The sequence below is a fragment of the Acinonyx jubatus genome, chromosome A3 (genome assembly GCF_027475565.1).
Source record: "Acinonyx jubatus isolate Ajub_Pintada_27869175 chromosome A3, VMU_Ajub_asm_v1.0, whole genome shotgun sequence".
Classification (NCBI taxonomy): domain Eukaryota; kingdom Metazoa; phylum Chordata; class Mammalia; order Carnivora; family Felidae; genus Acinonyx; species Acinonyx jubatus.
The window spans coordinates 7,936,615-7,960,825 of NC_069388.1; the positions used below are offsets into that span (position 1 = coordinate 7,936,615).

Sequence of the window (24,211 nt, forward strand, 5' to 3'; positions counted from 1 at the left end):
CCTGCATATCTCTTTATCCCTGTACCCCTGGATTCTATCTAGCACAGCATCTGGAACGGGAAGATGCTCAGTGCAGACCAGCTTCGTGAATGAGTGGGCAAACGTGTAAACGGTTGCACAGACGTCAAATGCAATGCCAGGCCACGCTCATGGCTCGTAAGGAAGATATTCACATACCTTCATAAACACTGGAAACATAAGAGAAAACCAAGTAGCCAGAATCCAAAGAACATAGGGGGTGAAGAATGTTCTTTTATTTTAAAATGTTTTATGAAGGTACTCCAAATAAAACAAAGGCTTTTAGAAAACGGAGGTGGGTGATTGGAGGAAGATCACGCGAGAGCAACATTATAACCCCGTAGAGAATCCTAAAGGGCCCTTTGAAGGTATTTCTTAACCTCACAGGTAGGAGTCAGGTCAAAGCGCTGATTTCACGTGTCGGTAATATAATAAAAAATAACTTCCAGTAGTTAACCGGAGCCGTAGCATTAATAAGTGAGGAATACAGTATCAGCAAATAACAAATAATGAAGAGCCGTTTTATTGTCAGTACTGACTGTCATACAACTGAAACACTCAGAAGGGAAATCACAAGAATCCACAAAAGGATAGACTCAGAGGAAGTGGAAGGGACACAGTATCTACGATAGAAAATAATTTTGCGGCATTGACTCCTTCCTGTCCAGCTGTAAAAGGGGGAACGAGAAGTCGAAATCTATAGAGCATGTTTCAATCACGCTAAGATTTTTTAAAAAAAGAAAAAAAAAAAAGAAAGAAAAAGACAAATATTGCATTGCCGTTTCCCAATGACCACACGATCAGCCGGGGACTTTCAGATTCTTTCCTTCGTGGTTTCCCTCGCTGTCATCTTGCCGCCTCGAGGATCTGCGGTGGCTGACACGTCCCAGGTGCGTCCCACAACCACTCTGGGCAGCTCGTGTCAGTGCTCAGATCGGTAGGCAGGAAAAGTCTCCGTTCGATGAAGCTTCAGAGGGCTGGCAACATCTTTTCCAAAAAAAAAAAAAAAAAAAAAAGAATTTAAAACCGGCAGTTACATTTCAAGAAAGCCCCCGATCAAATTAGCTAGCGACAAGTTTGTACATAACAGAAGCAAGTGAAATGCAACACAGGACTGTTTTCTCCAGAGGCCACTCGCAGTGATATGCAAATAAGAGTCAGGAGAGACTTCATGATTACCATATCATTTGCATGTGGTCTTTGCACTGAGCTGTGATCAGACCGCTAGCGGTGACATTCCTCCTTAATCTTTAAAATTTTTCATCAACCCCTATATTCGGGGTATTTAAAGGAAATGAGAAGAATCATAGGACTAGGAAATCTTTTGTGTAGGCACTCTTTGGAAACCTGATCAGAAATAAGGCAATATTATATTTATACTTAGGAAATTTTTTTATCAGGAGGACTCCCTAAAATCCACACAGGCTTTATTATTTCAGGTGTAGGTTCCAAACCAAGAAAAGTGAAGAAGTCAGGAAGGCAGCTCCAAGGGCCACTGTAAGCAGCCTTTGTGACCTACGGCAGGGGCTGGCCAACCTTCTCTATAAAGGGCCAGATACTAGATATTTCAGATTTTGCAGACCGTATGGTCTCACTGCGGCTACTCAACAAAAGCGACCCGGTGAATACGTGACAAATGGGCACGGATGTCCCGCAAAACTTCGTTAACGACAACAGACAGCAGACCTGGTGGTTTGGCCGGCAGGCCACCCGTCTGCCAGTCCCCTTGGACAGGGCGCTTGATTTTATACAAACGAGAGGTTTCACTGCCATCTGCTGGCTAGAGGTTTTACCACAAGCTGCGAAATTCACGCTGCGGGCTATGGAGCAGCTCTGAGCAGGAGCAGAGCCCGGGTCCAGCCCGGGTCCAGCCCGGGTCACACAGCAATAGGGCTGCGGCTACATGGAGCACCCATGCCCCACTGGAGAGGGAGACGCAGAACCCGAAGCAGGCTCCAGGCTCCGAGCTGTCAGCACAGAGCCCGACGCGGGGCTCGAACTCACCAACCGCGAGATCCTGACCTGAGCTAAAGTCACACGCTTCACTGACTGAGCCATCCCGGGGCCCCTAAAACAATGCTGTTTTCAAATACTGTGCCAAGCAAAAAGGTTTATGTGGCACATGGCTGAGTGTGCCCTCCAGAGCATTGTCACAATGGCCCCGACCTCCGTCGGACCTAGTCAGAACCTTTCGGACATAAGTCATGGACTCAGATATTTGCAAGCCTCAAATCAGGACCGTAAGGAAATCTATAGTCATACAGTCACTGGTACACAACAGCAGTGGTTATTATCAGAGCAGCTGGAATATTAAAACATCCCAAATCCCAAGAGATCGTTTCTTCCAACCTCCTGACCATTTTGAACACAGATTCTATTTTCTTTCCAGTACACACGTGTGCGCACGCTGTCACATAGAGAAACTGTGCTGATGAGTTTGGATGCTACGGGCTCACCTCGCTGGCTCAGTCGGTGGAATATCGGACTCTTGATCTCAGGGCCATGAGTTCAAGCCCCATGTCCGGTGCAGAGATTACTCAGTGCGTTTGAGTGCGACAGGTGAACATCCTGGTACGTCTTTGTCACAGTTTGATAAAAATTCCCAAGGGAAGCAGACAGTGCACAAACAGTATCAATGCAAAACCCAAATCAAGTACAAAGCCCTTCCCGAACCTTCATCTGTGGCTCCTTAGGCTCTAAAGGTTTGAATAAAAGGACTCAGAGTGTTCACCTGGGGTCAGATTGTAGTGAAACCCCTGCAGCTTCTATCGCGCTGGCTAATTGAACGCTGGTTTGAAAGGCAGGTGGTGGAGTCACCTGTCCCACATTTTTGCAGTTCACACAAAGATCATGAGCTGGTACCGGGCTGCAGACCCCATCCGGGCCCATGTTCTCTGGCCTGCACAGGTCATAACACATTGGCAATTGACCGTCACTATTCAAATAACCTCAAAAGTTCTGTAAAGGTGCCGATTTCTCTGTTCTCCTGTAACACTGGAAAACACACCGGGCCCATCTTCTGCCCCAGGGTCCCTGTGATTCACCAGGGACCAACCCACACCCACCTGTGCCCTGTCCCGCTGTTTGCGCGTCCTCCCTGGCCCAGAGAGACATGAGAGTTCGAGACCTTCATTTATTTGTTGCCTTTTGACACGTGTTCAGATACTAATCTACCTTTTCTTAACCGATGCACATACCACGTATGTGACTACGTTAGAATTAAGATGGAAAAAAACAATGCTGACTTGCCACTTGCTCTGGGAACCTACATCCTTAAATAGGTAAATCGCACGGGCTGGAATCAATCCTCTGGACGACCTGTTTCCATCGTGTGGTATGTGCCTTGGAAACGGTCATGGCGGCAGGATTTCTTCTCCCGGGTAAGAATATACGAGAAAAGAAAGGAGCTTTAATGCCAGTCCCTCCCTCCACTAGCCACGTGATCTTAAGCAAGTACTTGGCCTCTAAGGGTCTCGGGTTCCGCGGTGACTGAAATGGAGAACACAGTCCTCCGTTTGGCTCTTGCCAAATCAAACTGCTGCCGGGAGAACCAGATGAGGCAACATGCCGGATGCCGGTAGAGAGTGACGCAAACATTTGGTGCCAATCTGTGACTTCCTGAAATAACCGAAAGTCAATTCTGATAAATGAGTTGCATGCCTATTTTTTTCTTGGTTTTAAACAAGTGATGCTATCGTTCAAGGCAATTGCAGCAAAAGGATTCGGGAGACATTGAGTCATGGAGCCCCTCTGGAGTGAGGCTAAAGATTCCCAGGAGGGTAACTTTGAGGTGAAGGGCACCCACGGAAGCTGATTCACCTGCTGTCTCTTACCGCCCCTTAGGCACCAGCCACGCCGCTTCCATTTTGGTCTCTGCCCCGGCTCATTTCTGTCTCAGGACCTTTGCACTTGCTGAACTCCCTATGGAGAATCTTTTCCCAGGACTGCAGAATGGCTGCTTTTCCTCAGACTGCAGGTCTCGAGGTAATGCTACAGGCCTCTGTGACGGATGCCCTACCTAAAGAAGCCCCTCTTGTCTTCTGATCGTTCCCAGACCAATAACTCTGCTTCACCGCTCTCCATGACAGATAACGTTTCTCTTCAATGTGACCAAATTTGATATGAAATACATTTGTGTAATTATTGCCCGTGACTCCGTTAGGCTTTCGGCTTTAGGAGGGCAGAAGCATGCCTGTCTAGCAGCCTGTGTGTCGCCGTCACCTAGCACAGTGCTTGGCATAGAGCCGATGCTCCAAGAACACTCACCGACTGAACGAGAGAGTGAGTGGGTGAATGAATAGAGAAACAAAGACCTCACTTACCAGTTGGGTGACCTTGGACCCCACTACTAACCCTTCAAATTCTTAGTTGCTTAGTTGCAGACGAGAATAATATACTCTCGCATGGCTGTTTTAAGGACTGAGATCGTGTATGATAAGAACTCAGTGCAAAGCCTTCAATACAGCAGGCCTTCAAGAAAGGGTATCTTTATAAAAAAAATACTCATTCAGTATGTCGCGTCTGCCTTGTGAGGAACAAATCTAGCACCTGACTGGTGGTATATTAATGTTTGCTTACATAAAAAAGGAGAGAAGAGGTTTCACGTTCAAATAAGTTTGCCGAGCCCTGGTTTCAACAAGATTAAACAGACTCTTCGTGGCAGGACATCTCAAAATCTTGAAAATAGTGACTGGCATTCTTAATCTCTAAAAAAGGAGAATGTCCCTGAACATGTAGCATTTTCCCCAAACTTACTGCACCACAGCACTAGTTTGGGAAAGGGCCATCTCCACCCGGGTGAGTACTCCACAGACCACAATTGGGAAAACACCACTCTGTGGTTCTGTTATGCGACGCGCTCCTGAAAGAATCCTGCGCACCCAGCGTTCAACTTGCTGAATGCTTCTCTTTCTTACATTTCTTCCAGTGTTCATGATAAACCTCTTTTACGTGTTGATTTTGTACTTGCTCAACCCTAGAAGGGAATTTCTATGTGAAAATTAGAAATGGGGCAGGAGAAGCAGTGATAGTGGATTAAATATGGCTTCATCCGCCCAGCATGGGTCAAAGTCAGCACCTCTTCCCCACCTAAGACAGCAAGGATAAGAGAACAATTCCAAAACCAACCAGCAGGTGGCTCTGTAGGACTAAATTCGGAGAGGAAATGGCAAATTCTCCAACCTGATGGGCAAATTCTCCCATAAGGGTCTAGGTGCTTTCCAAGACTGACCTCCCGACCACAGGAAAAGTCATCCTGACATATGTCCAGGCAAATGAGCCGGCCAGAGGAATCACAGCTCATAAGAACCATCAAAACAAGAAGAAATGATGTGCCATGTAACCTCAGCCAACAGGGTAATGGTGTCATGATTTTCTTCCCCAGTTTCAGCTTTAATCCAGGGGTGGGAGGAAGGGAAGGAGGAAGATGGGAGGAAGAGGTGAAACGATAGATGAACTCATCCTATTTTTCACGTAACTGACCACACCTTGGAGAAGCAAGATCAATTTTAGGCAGTCTGAGAGAAAAAACAATTTAAGGTAACACATTACTGGTAAACTGAGTCCCACACTACACACAGACCGTATGTTGGTACTGTATCTCAGAGAGTAGTGGTGACTCAAAGATAAAATAGACACATTGACACAGAACCCGCAGGCGAAGAAATCTCTCAGTGAACATTGGTACAAACGAAGTATCAAAACAAAACACTTGTAACGGAAGTATGTGAAAGCAAACAGGCTGCTCCAGTAACTGTTACAAAAACACAAAGCCAAAAAACCCCAAATAATTCTGAAGCAGTTGCAATGCCACTTTCACCCACACAGATAGTATAAGATAGCAGGATATTTCACCAAGTACGCCACACAGGAAAACTGGAAGAATTCAAACGGAAATGTGTGTGTTCAGTGAAGATCATACTATGTAACAAAAAGCGGGCAACGGAAGTTTTAACTATCATCTTCAAAACCCTATAGGTTATCAATACAAAGCTGGATAATCCGCTCTGTGTGCAGAAAATCTGCGGTATTCATTCTCATGACTGGCATCAATTTCATTAGAAGCCACGCCATCACTATCTTCAAATTGCTGTTTTGTAACTACGATTCCTGGGTTCCCTTGAAAAATCTATACCAAGAAATTTGAACCTAATTTTACAGTAATACCTCATTACTTTTGAGTGATGGAGGATGGGGATAATTAATAATAAACCTAATAATAAAGGGAATAAACCCAAGTTTAATTGCGACGAGTTGTTGGATTTGCGGCATGCTGGTTTTGATACAAAATAACGGGAACTTCTCAAAGAATGCAAACTTCTTTCTTTGCTGTGATGCCTTGTATTGTTCTGCTCTGCTTCCAGAGGTAACATTATCACTATCGTCTATTATTTTGGAATTAGTGGATTACTCGTCTTTGACAATCATCCCAGACCCATGAGCGGAGCATGGCCCTCCAACCATAATACGGGCTTTTTGCACGCAAGTAAATTTGCAAATTTTGTTGCCGTTGAAAAAAAAATGTGTCTGTATCCTGTAAATAAAGCCAGTTTCTTCACAGCAACCAGATGCAGACATTGTCGGAATACTCGTGTATACTCTAAGAGCATACTAACAGTGGGTAACAGCATCTACAGCATCCTCTTTTAACCTAAAAAGATGTTTTAAAGTATTATTACACAATCAGGGTCCTGATAAGACCCTTGGGCTTTATCCTTTCTGATGAATGACTATTCATTTTGGTCAAGGATAGTTAGATTAGTTAAAGATAGAAAGGTGAGTATGTTCTATGTCCCGAGGATTCTTAAGCTCTGGGATGTTCACTAATAAATACTAAAACTTCCAACACATCCCAAGTGTTCAGGACGTCCTCACTCTCAGCGCATCTTTGCAAACACACTAATCTAGGGAAACCCCGAGATGCATCAACTTTGATGCAAACTGACTTCTCAAATTACCACACTGTATCGCAAGAACTAACTAAGATCACCTACCAATTTCCTCCCTATGAAGCCTACATCACTTTGGTTCTCGACTCTATTTTACATTCCAGGCACATAGAATCTAAAAAGACATACTTTTTTGGGTAAAGATCCTCCTGGCAACGGTAGGGAAAGTCAAGTTCCAAAGCAATTCAATAGCTCTGTGTACATGTACGTTATGCATACTTCTTTCAAACTTTCAATAATTGCTATTTATCTATCGTATTTTAAAAATACATATAGCCAGTTGCTATAATAGTATGAAGGCAGTAGAATACCGTTTTCTTTACAAAAATAAATGTACTTAAGTAGAAGAGATGGCAAAAAACTGGACGATAGTATAAGAGGTACGATAGGAGAAAAATGGTCATGACGTAATTCCAATATTGCAGAAATTTCTGAACATGATATGGGAACAATGGTCTTTCTGACAACCTGATCTAACCCAACCCTCTCTCTGTGGGTATGTTCTGGAAAGTAAGCACAGTGACGGGGCAGTCACTCACATAGGCACTCGGGATATGGCCACTGAGAAGGGCTAAAAGGAAGGCTGAGTGATGACGAAACAGCGCCATTTACGGCCGAGGCCACTGTCTTCTGTGGTCATTCATTCGTCCTTACATCCATTTATTCAGCCCATTTCTGCACACGAACTAGGTGCCGTTGAGCACACGCCCTTCAATGGTCTGGGATCTTCCAGCTCGTCATGGAAAGTTCTTCAGCAGGGACCCCTCCACATAGACCTATTTACTTTTTAGAAGTATGCAGGGGCACCTGGGAGGCTCAGTCGTTAAGCGTCTGACTTCAGCTTAGGTCATGATCCCATGGTTCATGGGTTCAACCCCGTGTCGGGCTCTCTGCTGTCAGCAGAGTCTCTTTGGATCCTCTGCCTCCTCCTCTTTCTGCCCCTCCCCTACTGGTTCTCTCTCTCTCTCTCTCTCTCTCTCAAAGTAAATAAAATAAACCTAAAAAGCTCCATATGCACCAGGTATTCTTATATACTATAAAACATAAAAACTACATTTGGAAAGATAAGAAATGTCTGATTTTTTTTTCCCCCAATTGCTCCCATTGTCCCCTCCCTGGATTATTCTGTATCCTGCTTCTAAGACCACTTTCCGGAAGACAGGATGTGTTGAGATGTGCTGAGAGTGCCGGCAGAACTAGAACCCAGGACCCGGACCCCGGTGCGTCCCTTCCAGCAGCACATGGTTGCAAAGCTCGGGCCCTCATGAGAGTCGCCTGGAGGGCTTGATGACACACAGACGGCTAGGCCCTGACCTCACAGCTCCCGATTCTGCAGGTCCCGGGAGCAGCCTGCAAATCTGCACGCTAGCACGCTCCTGAGGGATGCTGATGCCGTTCGCGCTCAGCACCCTAGACCACCTCTCGCAGCGTGGACGCCAGCCCTCTTGCCCACACGGACCTCTGGGGTCGAGGGCCCAAGACTCTGCGCGGTGACAGAGTACGCGCCCGGCAGTGAGGCCTCAACGGGGGCCCCGGCTCGGGCAGGAAGCGGGCAGCCGGCCCGGCCGAGCCCCCTGCGCAGAGGCCAGATGCACCGCCTGCCCCCGGCCCCGCGCTTACCTTGCAGGCGGCAGAGCTGCCCCGCGCTGTGCTGACGCGTGATGTGCTGCCAGTAGGCGCTGCGGGGCAGAGGCGCCATGGTGCTCAGCGAGGCAGCCCGCTGGCTCATCTTCATCTGGAGCTGCAGTGAAGAGAAGAAAACGGAGCGTCAGCGACCCCGGGGCTGGAAACCACCTGGCAGAGAGCCGGAGGGCTAGTGGTCAGGACCATGGACAGCTGGCGGGCAAATCAGCGAGGGCTTCCCGGTGGGGGCCACAGCTACTGTTTTTGCCTACTGAACAGCATGGCTTCTTCACCCTGCTGGCAACGGTGTGTCCCTTTTCCTCTGGGGAACCTCCCTCCGCCTCAGCTCAATCCATCTAGTTACACGGTGGAGACCTCACCATTGATTCTTGGGGTGGTCTGGTGACCCAAGCCAAGACAAGAAGACACAACCCCTGGGAACATTTATCAGCACTTTTGCAAAGAGAGCATCAGTAGAGGTGAAGCCAAGCGTTTTTGCCTGCTTTGTTCACAGCTTTCTCCCCCAGGTCTAGAATGTTTCCTGGCAGATGGTAGGTTCACGATAATGCGTGTTGCGTTGAATGAATGGCTTCCTTGGGAGGTTGCTGAGGACAGGAGACAGGACAGAAAGAAGCCTGTCTTGGAATAACGAAGAGAGAGTGTGCCAGCCAATGAGCTGATTCAGAGGAAGACAGCCAAGAAAAGGGGGTGACCTTGGACCCCACGTGAACCTGGAAACTAACCGTGGACTTCTCAGTGATAGGAACCAATTATCTCTTCTCAGTTCAAGCTGATTTGCATTCGGTATTCTGTCCCCAGCATCAGAACAAAACGCTGTCTGCTTCCAGGCACCTGATACCTTGTTCCAGATACCAAGGGAGGAAAAGGGGAAGCCGGGGCTCTTGGTCCAGGTCCTGGGGAGTCATCAGTGGCCTGTCTGACACACTGGGGGAACTGACCTTACAAGGGAAGTTTCAGAGAGAAGGTGGCCCAGAGGGACGGGTAGGAGTGGAGTAGGAGGACAGGTGCACGGGGACAACAAGCTGGAAGGGCAGGAGTGGGATGGGAGGCAGTCCTCAGCCACCCTCTCATCTCAGCCCAGGTTTCAATGCAATCACGCATAGTTTTATTGCACATTAATAGAAGAAGTGACTATTCGAATGTTTGATTTCCTGGAGTTGCCTGGCTATCAAATAACCCACCTCAGTCTCATAAGTGTGCCCAGAAACACACAGATTTGCACAAGGGTACGCGGCAGGACATGATTTGCAAGCACGCAGAACTGGAGGCAGCTGGAGCCTCCACCACTGAAGACTGGTTAATTGAGCTGAGACACGACGGTGTACTAGACAACTGGGAACCAGAGGAAGGGAGATCAACTCAAAGGGGAACATTTGTACATCGTGTCATGAAGGAACCGGTGAGTTGCAGACCACTGTTTTCTAGCGGCATGTCATTTTAACTGCTCATATGAGAGGCAGTTACATTAAATGCCTGCCCACTGGACCTGCTCGGCACTCGCCTAGCACAAACCAGGTATAGGAAAACATGGAGAGTAGTATTATCATTATGAATTACAAGGTCCATTTGAAGACTTCCAAAAAAATTTTTAAGCTTATCTATTTAGTTGAGAGAGAGAGACACAGACAGAGAGGGGCAGAGAGAGAGGGAGAGCGAAAGCATCCCGAGCAGGCTCCGCACTCTCAGCGCACAGCCCAACGTGGGCCTTGCCCTCGCAAACTGTGAGATCATGACCTGAGCCGAAATCAAGAGTCAGACGCTTAACTGATCGAACCACTCAGGCAGCCCCTAGGGATTATTATTATTATTTTTTTTTTTAAAGAAAACTCTCCACTCTGCACACCTCATCAGCATGGGACATCCAGCCCTAACATCTGTCTGTCCATTCAGTGAAGCAAAAGCAAGAGGAGGCTTCATACTCTGGAGACCAAAACTCATTGTAGTCAATGAGACTGAACTTGAGAGGAGATTATCACCACTTATTCCGAAGGTAATTTAATTTATACGTGCTGCATTTACATGCCATGGATTGAATTCTCAGTCCTATCACAATAGGACAATTACCAAAATGTGTCCCCTGGTAGAATCTGACCGCACCAGGTTTCATGGGTACGTTTTTTCCTAAACATATCCTGTTAGACCAAAAGGGCAAAGAGCTGAGAAAAAAGCTGATAGAAAAGTTCTAGTGTGGTGGTTTCTCTATTTCTGTACACATGGACGTCTCAAAGCTTACGAGCAAGAGCCAAAAGCAAGCAGAAACCTATTGATAAGTGACTGCTGGTGACATTCAACCTCATTTACATGGAATGAAAAAAAATACATAAATAAAGGGAGGAAAATACCTGGATTTCCAAGGTACTGATTACTGGATTTTTCCTAATAGAAAGAGATCACAGTTGATATTATAAAAAATGTAATATAAAGGAAACATTTGGGAAAATTCTGTCACTTCAAATTATTCACTACAGTACTGTGAATATACTTCTGCAGGCAGCATGATTTGACTATATTTTTAGAAAGCTTATCTAGGAACAAGAATGCAATGACACCAACATCATGTTTCATGGAGAACATTACAAAGCCTGGCTTTCTATTTCTTCCTCAACCCTCTGAAAGATTACCATGGTTTATGAAAGGGGCATTTTCATGGTCTCCGGAGAAAAAAGATGAAAAAAAAAGTCTTATTTACCAATGCAATTCTTTAAGGGGGAGAAGTCATTTGGCGATATGTCTATCAGGAAAGTTCCTGCCCTCATTCCTTACTGCTGCAAGGTATGCTGAGCCTTGATCTCAACACCCAGTGCAGGGGGCATGAATGGATGCTCATATGTACGGCAGGTGGAAGTGGAAAGTAGCACTACATTTTTGGAGGAGTTAAAATTGGGTCGTATCGAGTGTCTGGAGAGAATGATTGTATTCGTTTCCTTTTTTTTTCAAACTTTTATACAGTTTGATGTTTTCCTTTTACAAAAATCATAGTAGTTTCACAGTAAGAAGTAAAAAATAAAAATTACCCCGAGCCATAAAAATTTAAAGTATAGCTATTTCTTCTATAGCGTAACATGGATGTTTCTGGAAAAACCTCCCCATCTGCAAAACTGCTAGGAAAATCAGTTTATGCGAAGATCCCTCAAAACGTCCTGCCGTTTTCGAACCAGAGTCCTCGCTACTCCAAGAGGCAGCTTGGAGGCTGGAGGCCACGCAAGGGTTATTAAAGAAACACGGAAAAACATTTGGTTAGAAATGTTGTATTCAGAAGGCTGGGCTATAGAGATGGAACGCAGGCTCTACCCAAAAGGTGGACGTGGCTGGGCGTGTGGCCACGTGAACAAGACATATGGCAAGGTGGGGATGCACCTCTCTGCCTGGGGCCTTCGGTGCCTCTGCTCGTTTCTTTTCTTTCTTTCTTTTCTGTTTATTTACTTTCAGAGAGAGAGAGAGAGAGAGAGAGAGCAAGAGTGCATGAGCAGGGGACGGGGAGGGAGGGAGTGAGAGGGAAGGGGAGAGAGAGAGAATCCCAAGCAGGCTCCACACTGACAGCGCAGAGCCTGATGCAGGACTCAAACCCAGGTACCGCGAGATCATGACCTGAGCCGAAATCAAGAGTCGGATGCTTAAGTGACTGAGCTGCCCAGGTGCCCCCCACCTCTGCTCATTTCTTATCTTCTTACAGTGTAGCTGGAAGAGGCTGTGTCTGTGCAGTAGTTTATTGAGGGCTCTCCCCCTTTCCCGTTAAAAGTTACAATACCACTCCTGCTGTTCTGGGCTTTCCTTGCCTAGAAAAAAAGTGTTTTTTGTACCAACACACTTTGATATTAGAATGAATCATTCTCCAGTTTATCAAATGCATCTGAGCTCACTGTGGATACAGAAATGGTGCTTTAAGAAGAACCAGATACCATATCTGACGGTCTTGTTCCCATTTTTCCATTAAATAGGTATCCTTGAACTCTTTATTAAAAAAAATTATCCAAATCATCCATTTTGCATCCTGCAACTATTAGGAAAATTTAATACAGTCGAGGACTATCAAAGCACAGGAATATCTAGCCCAGTCTGTGTTCACAAGCCAAAACACTAAGACCCGGGCTCACACAGCAAGGTAGCAGCCAGTACCTGCTTCCCAGGACCTGAGTCTCAGGACCTTCTGACAGGCGCCTATTTGTTCTTTATTCAAGTTCAAGGTTGGTTAAATTCCAACTGCCTCTTAAAACCACGGCTGCCAAAATGGGGAACAGCCTTTACATGTGCTCATAAACGTTTGTCTGATTTTTCCAGAGCTTACGAGGTTTGGCCGCCTGATCAATAAATGGAAAGTACATTTATTCGGCTTGTCAACAAATACTTGTTGATTTTAAGGCACAGTCTATAATCTCAAGGAATTTTTGTCCAAGACATTACAATAAGGGCTAAGATAGAGGACGTCTGAGAAAGGAAAGAAAGGGGCATAAAAATCTGAGCAGTAGGTAGGGGTGCCTGGGTGGCTCAGTTGGTTAAGCATCTGACTTCGGCTCAGGTCATGATCTCATGGTTCATGATTTTGAGCCCTGCGTCGGGCTCGGTGCTGACAGCTCAGAGCCTGGAGCCTGCTTCAGATTCTGTGTGTCCCTCCCCTGCTCATGCTCTGTCTCTCTCTCTCTCTCTCAAAAATAAATAAACATAAAAAAATTTTAGGGGCGCCTGGGTGGCTCGGTCGGTCAAGCATCCGACTTTGGCTCAGGTCATGATCTCGCGGTCCGTGGGTTCGAGCCCCGCGTCGGGCTCTGTGCTGACAGCTCGGAGCCTGGAGCCTGCTTCGGATTCTGTGTGTCCCTCTCTCTCTCTGCCCCTCCCCCACTCGTGCTCTGTCTCTCTCTCTCTCTCTCTCTCAAATAAATAAAAATAAAAAAAAAAAATTCTGAGCAGCGGGAGTGCCCACAGGAAGCAGTCAGAGAGGAATTCCTCGGGGAGCTACCACCCACACAATCTAATCCCCAGTAATCTCCCCCGGGTCACTGAGATTCACCGCATTCTTAGTACATCTCCCAGACTACCTCAGTCCACAGAAGGGCTGCAGGATGTCTGAGGTCACACTAGGCATCCTTAGCTGCTGCTTCTAAATGTTAGGCTCTTGAGAGGCCTGGATGTCTGCCACACTAGCAGATCTGGGGATGATACGCCCCATGCACAGGGAACAATGCATGTGGTCAGTGCAAGGCAGTCATGCGTACAGCTTGAAGAAGGCAGGGTGTATATATACCCAAGACTCGTTAGAAGATCAGTGGCTAGGGGCGCCTGGGGGACTCAGCCAGTTAAGCATCCTACTCTTGATTCTGGCTCAGGTCAGGATCTCACGGTTGTGGGACTGAGCCCCACAGTAGATTCTGCGCAGACAGTGTGGAGCCTGCTTGGGATTCTCTCTCTCCTTCTCTCTCTGCTCCTCCCCCGCGCTCGCTCTCTCAAAATAAATACACTTAAAAAAAAAAAAAAAAGAACGGCTAAAAACCAGAATTTTAGAACCAGGAGAGAATTTTGTCATTTGTTTTGTTCACTGATGTATTCTCAGCTCTCAGAACAGCGCCTGGTAAACAAGGTTAACAGTGGATGCTGGGTAAACACTTGCGGACGGAAGAATGGGTCCAATCCATGATGCGGTAGGGCTGGCTCGAACCAGCTTGCAAAAGCCAACTGGTGCATTTTCAGGCATTTTGAGAGCTGGCCGTTAAATACAGCCATCAGTAAGAATTACATTACATAACCTTACAGTGAAATAAATTAGATATGAATCACTTCTACAAGTGTATACACGTTATTCGAGTCGTAACACAGGTGTGAATGAAAACCCACCAGTTTCTGATTATTTTACTGTCATCTGTGATCTGAGGTTATCTGAGACTGTTACATCCACTTGGGAGACAGGCTAAAACGGTACGCTTCTGTGAATCACTTCCGAATTCTGTGCACCCATGCGTGCACGTGTTATTAAAGGTTTGCCCGCACGTGAGCGAGTCCCACCCCAAGCGTGAAAGGAGGGCCCGAGGACAAACGGGCTGCGTGTGGTGTGTGTGTGCCTCATCTCCTCACTTCTCTCACCTGGTTCGTGCCTACCTTGCCTTCAGGAGTCAGCTCAGGGACCCTCAACATTTTCCTGACATCTCTTGTCCCTTAACGGCATCAAGTGCTCCTTCCAGACATCTCATGATCTGCTCTGATTTCCAGCATTTCATTGTTTTGTTGATAGCTGCTCGACTACCCCACCTCTACTGTAGACGGTAAACTCCTGGAAGGTGGCGAGTAAGTATTTTAGCTCCGTACCCCCAGCATCTCACGGAGGCCTCCAGCAGCTTCACAAATACAGAATGGATGAATGAGTGGATGAACGAGCGGGTGGACGGACGGATGGATGGATGGACGCACGAACCCCGCTTTTGCCCAGGAAGCAGGGACTAGTTCTCCGAAAGCAATCCGAATCAACCCAGGATATGAGAAGCACTGTTAGCCCAAGGCTGCCTGCTGAAGCCCCAGGTCCAGGTTAAATTAACACGGCTTTCACTGGCTGTGGGGGACGTGGTGATAAGACTCTGCTTCCTGCCACTTTGCTATTCAAGTGACAAGCAGAAGCAAGGCCTCGGGGAAAGACCTGCCTACGTGCAGATGCACAATTGGCCGGGACAGTCCAGCAGCAGGGGAGTTCAGCTCTACACATTTATTCATTCTATTAGCAGTGTTAGCTCAAGATCCCACCAGGGAAGAAAGTCAGGCTTCGGGAAAGTCAAGCAAATGCCCTCTTATACTTCAACAACTCGAACTTTCTCCCTCAACAGCAGGGATGCACAGGGGTCTCTCCTGCCCCAGCCTAAGAGTGCTGATGCTGTCCAGTGGCCAGAAATACTCAACCAATCAACAGTGGTAACCGATCGGCTTTCGAAGGCACAAAAGCACTGTGTTGCCGGGAACAGAGAAGGGCCGTGGAGTCAGAGAGGGTGCTCCAGTTCAGGCTGTGCTCCACAGGGACCCTGTGATATGGGACACATCCTCCTCTTGTTTGAGCCTCAGGGTGTCCTTTCTCATAGAACTTCGCTTTTAATGAGACGAAGAAACGAAACACAAAAAACACCATCAGACTGCCACGAAAAAGAACGAGGTCCTGGTACCTGCTACCACGTGGATGAACCTGAAAACAGGAAGCCGGGGGAATAAAGCCAGCTGCAAAAGGCCATACATTGTATGAGTTCATTTATGTGAAATGTCCAGAACAGGCAAGTCCAGAGAGAAAGAGAAAATAAATTAGTGGTTGCCTACAGCTGTGCAGGGGATGGCTAAAGGTGGTGGGTTTCCTTTGGGGGTGATGAAAATATTCCGGAGTTGATTGTGGTGATGGGTACAACTCCATGAATGTATTGGGACCATGAAATTGTGTAGTTGAAAGGGGGTATTGTATGGTATGTGAATTGTATCTCTGTAAGCTGTCATCACAACAATAAAATCAGATAGTAGTATGTGCTATGCAGATTATTAAAAAAAAAATGCATGATTGGGGCACCTGGGTAGCTCAGTTGGTTGAGCGTCTGACTCTTAATTTCAGCTCAGGTCGTGATCCCTCAGGTTGTGGGATCGAGCCCCGTGTCAGGCTCTGATCTCAGCGTGGAGCCTGCTTGTGATTCTCTCCCTCTCTCTCTGCCCCTCTCCTCTGCTTGTGCTCGCTCTCTCTCTTGCTCTAAAAAAAAGGCATGATATCATAAGTTAGTGGGTGGCTACTTCTGGCCAATCAGTCCCAGGGGAAGCGACATTTAAACTTGAGTGACAAACAGCCCAAGCACGGTCCCCCATCATTATCATGGTCAACAACCCAGACAGGTCCTTTCAAAATCTCCCCGAGACGCTCACAGTGAGGGAAATGCTGATGGCCAAGGCCCTTCCCTCATAATGATGGGCAAATCATATCAACCCTCTCGGGAGAGAAACAATTCTAATGATCACTATTTATAGCTTCTCAGTGAGAAAAACAAACACCACCACCCCCCCCCAAAAAAAACCTGTCCTCCACGCCATCAACCCCAGTTTTGGTTTCCGTATTCTTCATGTGGTTTGGCCCAAGACTTGTGGCTCTGTGCACCTCTTTTCCGAGGGTGAGAACCACAGCACAGAGCAGCGGTGGGTGTCAGCAGAGACGCTCCGCCATATCGCCCTTCTCTGGAGTCCAACCGTTTTACAGCAGAGCACCGTGTGGCTCGAAATGGAACAGCATGACAGGACGTATCTACGTGCTCCGGGGTGGACCATAAGCACCAGATGCCGCGTCCGTGACATCCGTCTGGAGCCGTTCGCAAACAGGCCTGCGTCATCACAACGGCAGGCTGGTGCTTCGAGGACTCCTCCCAACCTCCCCGGGCTCTTCCACCTGCACCGGGTTGCTCCTGACAGTAACTGGAGAAGTTTTCCACTAGCAACGCTGCAGATGCAAATCATTTCACCATTTTCCACCTACCGAACCCGGTCCCCGAAGGGACGGAACCGGGACACCGGTTCTGACAATGAGATTCAGCTGTGAGTCAGAGCTACCTCTGCGCCAGACCGTCTGCTCGACCTGACAGACTCCCAAAGCTCACGCGGTTCTGATAACACCCTCGGTTCAAGTATACACAAACCCACTTGCTTTCTATGGGTATTTTAAGCACAAAGTGTGGGCAAAGTTGAGTCAGAGGGACAACTCGAGAGAGAAAAGGTAAAACTGAACCTCAGTGTCTCTTTTATCCCGCTCGGTGCTCAGCCCTGTTCACGCTACCCTCCGTGTTCATTGACATTCTCCGCCTTCGCGAACTACGACGCCTTCTTGTTCTGCCTACTTGGTCTCCTGTGAGAGGAATATTTGAAAATATGCTCTGCCTAGGCTTTCCTGGCCCTGGGGCAAGAGTTCTCCCACCTTAGCAAGCCAAAAAATCACCTGGAGGGTTCGTTCAAAGGCAGATGCCTGGGCCCCCCTGACCAGGAATTTGCATTTCTACCAAGTTTCCAGATGGTTCTGATCTTACCGGTCCAGGGACCTCACTTGGAGAACCATTGCTCTGCGTCCTTTGGACCGATCATTCAGGGAAAAAGAAATAAGCAAATAAAATTTTTTTTTCTACCGCGGTTAAGAACCCAAACCTGGCCCAAACCAGGGTTAAAGTCTGGAATCTGCCACTAATAACTGCATGACTATAGGCGAGTTATTTAACCTCCTTTATTCCTTAATATCTCATGAGTAAAGAAGAGAGAAAAACAGCTTCTACCTTACAGGTAATTTTAAGAACATACATGACTTAACGGTGGGGTTCCCTAAATTTAGCAATACTGTCATTAACCCTGTGTCAATCAAAAGACTGTCTTTAGCAAGAGTTTCTAAAAAAGGTCCTAGGAGGAACAGTCACATCTTCTTTTTAAACCTAAACGTTTGATATTGGATTGTTCCTGGCTTGAGGACAGAAGCTTTAAGAAGTTTTCGGGAAACAACAGGAAAAGGCCACCCAATTAAATAAAAAAAATATGCTTAGAGAACATATTTAATCACCTGGTCCCAGTTGGTATACAATGAATTCAGTGAATGTTAAGTATGAATGAGCTCTTAGCGCAGGCACTGAATAACTGTAGGAAAAGGAGAAAATCCAGAGCTCTAGAGCCCCGCTAAAACCAAAGTCTGCCCCTCCCCCACCTTGGGGAGCATACACTCTCCTGGCCAGCTCTCCCTTTAGATTCGGTAGGATTTTGCTTGTTAGCGCCTAAAAGGGGGTGGGAGGGAGGTCCACATTTTCGTGATGTTTATGGTCTTGTGATAAACTGTATTCACAAGTCACTTTAAACTTGTAATAAAATTGTATTCTTTCTCTCCTAGTACTGATATATTTTTATTATGTTCAGGAACTACACAAAAGAATATAAGGTAGATTTGAAATAAGCCCTATACACATTTCCTAGAAAAAACAAAGGCAAAGAAATAAAGAGAACTTTCAACACGTTAATAATTTCCTTCCAGTCTTTTTTTTAACGTGCATACATAATGTGTATTTAACACAAATTGCGTGACTGTTTATATGTTGTGAAGTCACCCTCTTTCACATTTAATGTATTGTGAACATACCTTAATGTTCCTACACACTACTATCTTGCACACGCCATTTAATGTCTATGTCACAGCCCATCCTTTGCGTGTGCCATTCTTTATTTGTTCATTTCCCTAACCATTTTTAAAAACGTTTATTTACTTTGAGAGAGACAGCGAGCAGGGGAGGGGCAGAGAGAGGGAGAGAGAGAAACCCCAGCAGGCTCCACACTCAGCACAGAGCCCAACTCGGGGCTCGATCTCACGACCGTGAGATCATGATCTCAGCTAAAATCAAGATACCCAACTGACTGAGCCACCCAGGTGCCTCCTCCCTGACCATTTTTTAAGTTACCAGATGAGACCATGGAATTAAATTCTGACCGCTCTCCTTCATGACGTTTCTTTTTTTTCCTGCTAACCACAATTTTTATTCTGGGACCCACTTTAATCAACACCTTTTCTGATTGCCACTATTTAAATGAACTTTAAAATTTAATTTAAATTTACATGTCAAATTGGATCTTAGAATGACTCAAAAATTACTTTCAAATTGTACAACATCAGAAACGTAGATGAGTTGGTGATTTCGTTTTTACTCTTAGAATAAAAAATAAAAAGCAGTCTTATCTTCACATTACTGTGCATCTACACAACAGACAAATCTGTAGCCATTAAAAAGAAAAAGGTAGACAGATCTTTGTGAAGCTATTTTGAAACAATCCTAAGAACAAGGGGCCACAATTACTCATCTACACACGCACACAGGGACAGCTCATCACTGGGGTGGGTTTAAGTATCATCTACCCCCACTCTGATGCTTTTCAAATGGATACCTGTAACTCTTATCTGTCCCCTAAACCTCAGGCTTGTGTGTTGAACATCCCACCTCTACCTACATGCTTGGTAGGCATCCCTCATTGAACGCGTACAAACCTCAACTACCGCTCTTGACTGTTCGCTCCCTCCAATCTCTTCCCCTTCTACATAAACGGTTCATTCTACCTGTTGCTTTGGTTAAAGAAGAAGGTGAAAAAACCTGTGAGACTACTTCTTCACTCTGTCCTATAGGATTGCTCATCCATCAGCAAATCTTGTTTTTACAATCTTCAAACTGTGTTGAGAATCCCTACTTTTCACCACGTTCAGCCCGCCATGTTGGTCCACATCATGGCACTCACCTGAACACCAAGATGGCTGAAATAGCTCCCTAATGTGTCCTCCTGCTGGTACCCTTATCCCATCTACCAGAAATCTTTTCCAAATAGCAGCCTGGGAGGTCCTTTCAAAAGTGAAGTCAGCATATCTCACCTTTCTCCAAACCTTCCAATGACTTCCCAAACCATCGCAAGAAAAATCCAAAGTCTTTATCATAGCTACAAGGTCACATAGTGCCTTGCTTCTAGTTACTTCTAGACCACACCTCCTACTCTCCTCCTCCTCACTTTATTTGCTTCAGAATCACAGCCTCCTTGACCTTGAACATGCAAAGCATGAAACGGCCTCAGGACCTTTGCACTTAAAGTCCCCTCTGCCTGGAACAGTTGACCCTCAGAAATGTTCAAGGCTTACACCTGACTTCCCTCAGTTCTCTGCCAGAGTATCAACCCATCAGAGCAACAAACCCCCATCATTCTCTCCTGCTGTACACTGCAGTGTTCCTCACAGCATTCACCGACTCTTGTTATGGATTTATATGCCTATTGTTGATTGTCTATCCCCCACAACAATGTAGCAAATTCTTTGAAGACTGAGGACTGATTCTTGTTCTCTGCTTTACTCCTGCTTCCTAGAATAGGGCCTGCCACAAAGTAGATACTCATATTTGTAGAATGAATGAATGTATTACTAAATAGACATGTTTTATATCTAATGAGCGATACGCGTTCTGGAAGGATACAAAAGAATCCGGCAAAGTGCTTTTGAGAACGTAAACTGGGGATACAGTTTACAGGGTCTGGGGTGATAATGCACAGGAGAGAGACTTATTTTACACTCCAGGTACCTCATGCAAGATTTGCAATTTTACATCATGTGCAAATCAAATCCTCAATCCGAAAATCTCCTTTTGATACTAACGCATCTCAAAATAAATCACAGCTTCCTCCCTCAACTGCACACCATCCCATTCACTAGTTTCAAGAACTCTGCAGCTGGGAATGGGGCACTGAGGACTACGTGTAAGGACCCCACTCCTCTACGAACAGGCTTGCACAGAGCAAACATCTCTCTACTTCCTACACTGGAGTTTCCTGTTTTAATGTTTATTTATTTTGAGAGGGAGAGAGGAAGAGAGCGAGAGCACAAGCAGGAAAGGGGCAGAGAGAGAGGGAGAGAGAGAATCCCCATCCTGACATGAAGCGCGAACCCACAAACTGTGAGGTCATGACCTGAGCAGACACCAAGAGTCGGGACTCTTAAGGGACCAAGCCACCCAGGCACCTCCCTACCCTGTAGCTTTACAGGCCCTCCCCGTCCCCAGCCCTCACTCCTTTGGGTCTTCTCCAAATGAGACGTAGGAGAAAATGAAAGCCAGGAGCAGTTACAAGGAGACTAGAGAAGAGTTGTCAAAGAAGCTAAAACATAATTCCAAATCTCTAGCCAGAGAGAAGCACTTCGTCTATCTCATGAATAGTAAATCTGTGTTGAACTGAATCTTAAAATGTTAGGTGTTTTCTTAAAAATCCAGGCCAAATGTCTCCCTTCAAAGAGACCACTGGTCTTTGACAATACTTAAAAAAAGAAAAAAGGCATCAAAACGAGCACGTGTTCGTGGAGCATGCAGTCTGTTTGCCAAGTCTGACAGATTTCTGAGGTTTATCAAATACACTGTAAAGTCCCAGCAAATAGCTCTTGTATGGGTTAGTGTCCAATAATTAGACACCCACCAGAGCAGTCTCCTCAACTGATGGGCGTATGTCTTCCTATGCATCTTTGTATGTGTGCAGGACGTCAGGGCATGCGGCCCCATGCTGTGCTGTCTCTGGCTCTTGTCCCAGGGATCAAGGAGCCAGCTCCTCAGAGCCACTGGAGGCATTGAGAGCCACTTTGAGAGCAGTGAGCAACTCGCTTGAGAAGTTACTAGACATTCTGCAGACCTGCGGAGACACGGGAGGTAGAGCCCCGTGACCTGTGGCTCACTGAGCCTTCCAGGTGACTGTGATGCACTCTGAAGGTGGAGAACCAGTGCCCCCAGTCTCCCTTCCCCAATCTCTTCCCCTCTCCCCTGCGCCCAGCCCACAAACACACGAGGGCCCTAGAAGTCAGTCCTGTGCTTTCTGCCTGCAGAAAAGTCCCCACGATTGGTCCTCCCTTTCAGTGGCCACGGAATACATCCTGAACCTTCCACTCCTGTCCTGACTCCTCACTTACTAATTCTGAGCTACCAAGTCTCAGTTTCTCCCTCTATGAAACTGACCTAATAATGCTACCAACGAAATCCAAAATACTCCAGTATTTTGGAAGGCAGTATAGCGATACCTATTTAAGTTTTAAAATACTTAACAACCTTTACTTCAGCAATCCTGCTCCTGGGTTTAGAAAATTCAGCTAAATACATTATAGCTCAGACACTCAGTTAAAGTTATCATATATAAGAGCATGTATATAAGGATGCGTGATGTGGTATTATCAGTGGCCCCCAAAATCTGATATTCCCAGAGACAGGCTTAATAAGGTAGTATTACATCGAGACCCTGAAACATCAAGCACTCCATTAAAAGGAATGAGCAAGAGCAAGGCTGGCAAACTCTTCTGTCAAGGGCCACATAACAAGTGGCTTTGCAGGCCAGACAGTCTCCATCATGCCAGTGAATCAATTCTTCTGTTTCAGTGTGAAAGCAGCCATAACAACGCAGCAATGGATGGGCAGAGCTGCGTTCCAGTAAAACTTTACTTACAAAAACAGGCATAAGCCAGATTTTGCACGTGGACCACAGACGGCTCACCCTTGAATCAGACCTATGCTCTGTGACTTTTAAGTATGGTATTTCTCAAATCAAAAGCACAATGAGATACCACCTCACAAACGGCCAGAATGGCCAAATTTAACAAGTCGGGAAAGGATAGATATTGGCGAGGATGTGAAGAAATGGGAACCCTCTTGCACTGTTGGTGGGAACGCAAACTGGTGTGGCCGCTCTGGAAGACAGTGTGGAGGTTCCTCAAAAAATTAAAAACAGAACTACCTGATGATCCAGCAATTGCCCCACTAGGAATTTGTCCAAAGGATACAGGATTGCTGACTCAAAGGGGTACCTGCACCCCAATGTTTTATAGCAGCACTATCAACAATAGCCAAATTATGGGAAGAGCCCAAATGTCCACAGGCTGATGAAGGATAAAGAAGATATATATATGTATAGATAGATAGATATAGATATAGATATAGATATAGATATAGATATATAGATACAATGAAACACCACTCGGCGATGAAAAAGAATGAAATCTTGCTATTTGCAACAACGTGGACGGAACTGGAGGGTATTATGTTAAAGCAAAAGAAGTCAGTCAGAGAAAGACAGGTATCACATGATTTCACTCATATAGGGAATTTGAGAAATAAAACAGATGAACACAAGGGAAGGGAAGGAGACATAAGATAAAAACAGAGAGGGAGGCAAGCCATAAGAGACTCCTAAATACAGAGAACAAACTGAGGGTTGATGGGGGGAGGGCGGGGAAGTGGGGGATGGGCTAAATGGGTGATGGACATTAAGGAGGGCACCTGGGATGAGCACCGGGTATCGTACGGAAGTGACGAATCACTGGGTTCTACTCCTGAAGCTAAGACTACACTGTGCGTTAGCTAACTTGAGAATAAAAATAATAAGTACGGTATTTCTATCAGGGATTTACCACTAAATGGGAAAAACAAGGGGGCATTTTAAGAAATCTGTAACAGCACCACCATTTTATAATAGAAACGACGACTCTCAAACACCCGCCTTCTACATGTACCTGTGCGCGTCAATCCACATGTGTCTGTAGATAGGGATTTCCATATGGGATTATATGGATACAGACAAAAACATGGAGAGAGGGGTACAAACTTCTAACAAGATTTAGGAGATCCTAAGGAGGGCAGAGGAGGAATAGACACAAATAAATCACCCAGAGAGAAACTACTGGAGTGCTTAACCATCCCTATCATCATATTTTCGCAGTTAGTTAAATTCTACATACATGTGTTTCTGTAAAAATAAATCAAATGGGATCCAAAAACCAATCCCTATCTCCCAGGCAGGCTAGCTGTGAAAATGAGATGACATACAGCATGCAGACCCTCAGCACGGAGCCAGATGGGCCACTCATTCCAGCTCGAATTATCCCTCTATCAGACTAAGCCCCTTTGCTGGGTTTGCCGCTAACACACTGACTGCCCGGCTCACAGTCCTGCCTCTTCCCTTACCCCTTTTGGTGAATTCTGTACTGGAAGTTCTTTAGTTCATTCATTCATTGCATCCGTTTATATGCTCCGGGCATCACCTGTAAGTCATGCACTAATGCTAGGGGCTGGAAACTTAAAGACGAATGAAACTCA

At 46.0% G+C, this 24,211-nt stretch overlaps 1 protein-coding gene across 4 annotated transcripts in view; it reads right to left on the reverse strand.

Annotated features, from left to right (window-relative positions):
- Nucleotides 1-510: 510 nt before the first annotated feature.
- The window catches only part of DOK5 (docking protein 5), a 153,466-nt gene continuing 129,765 nt past the window's right edge, over nucleotides 511-24,211 (reverse strand). For all 4 annotated transcript variants that reach the window (XM_053199797.1, XM_027046516.2, XM_027046517.2 and 1 more), the window contains 2 exons: nucleotides 8,586-8,706; nucleotides 511-1,005 (listed from right to left, as the gene is read on the reverse strand). In XM_053199797.1, coding sequence (XP_053055772.1) covers nucleotides 941-1,005; nucleotides 8,586-8,706 — 186 coding nt within the window. In that variant the 3' untranslated portion in view covers nucleotides 511-940. The remainder of the gene's footprint in view (nucleotides 1,006-8,585; nucleotides 8,707-24,211) is intronic.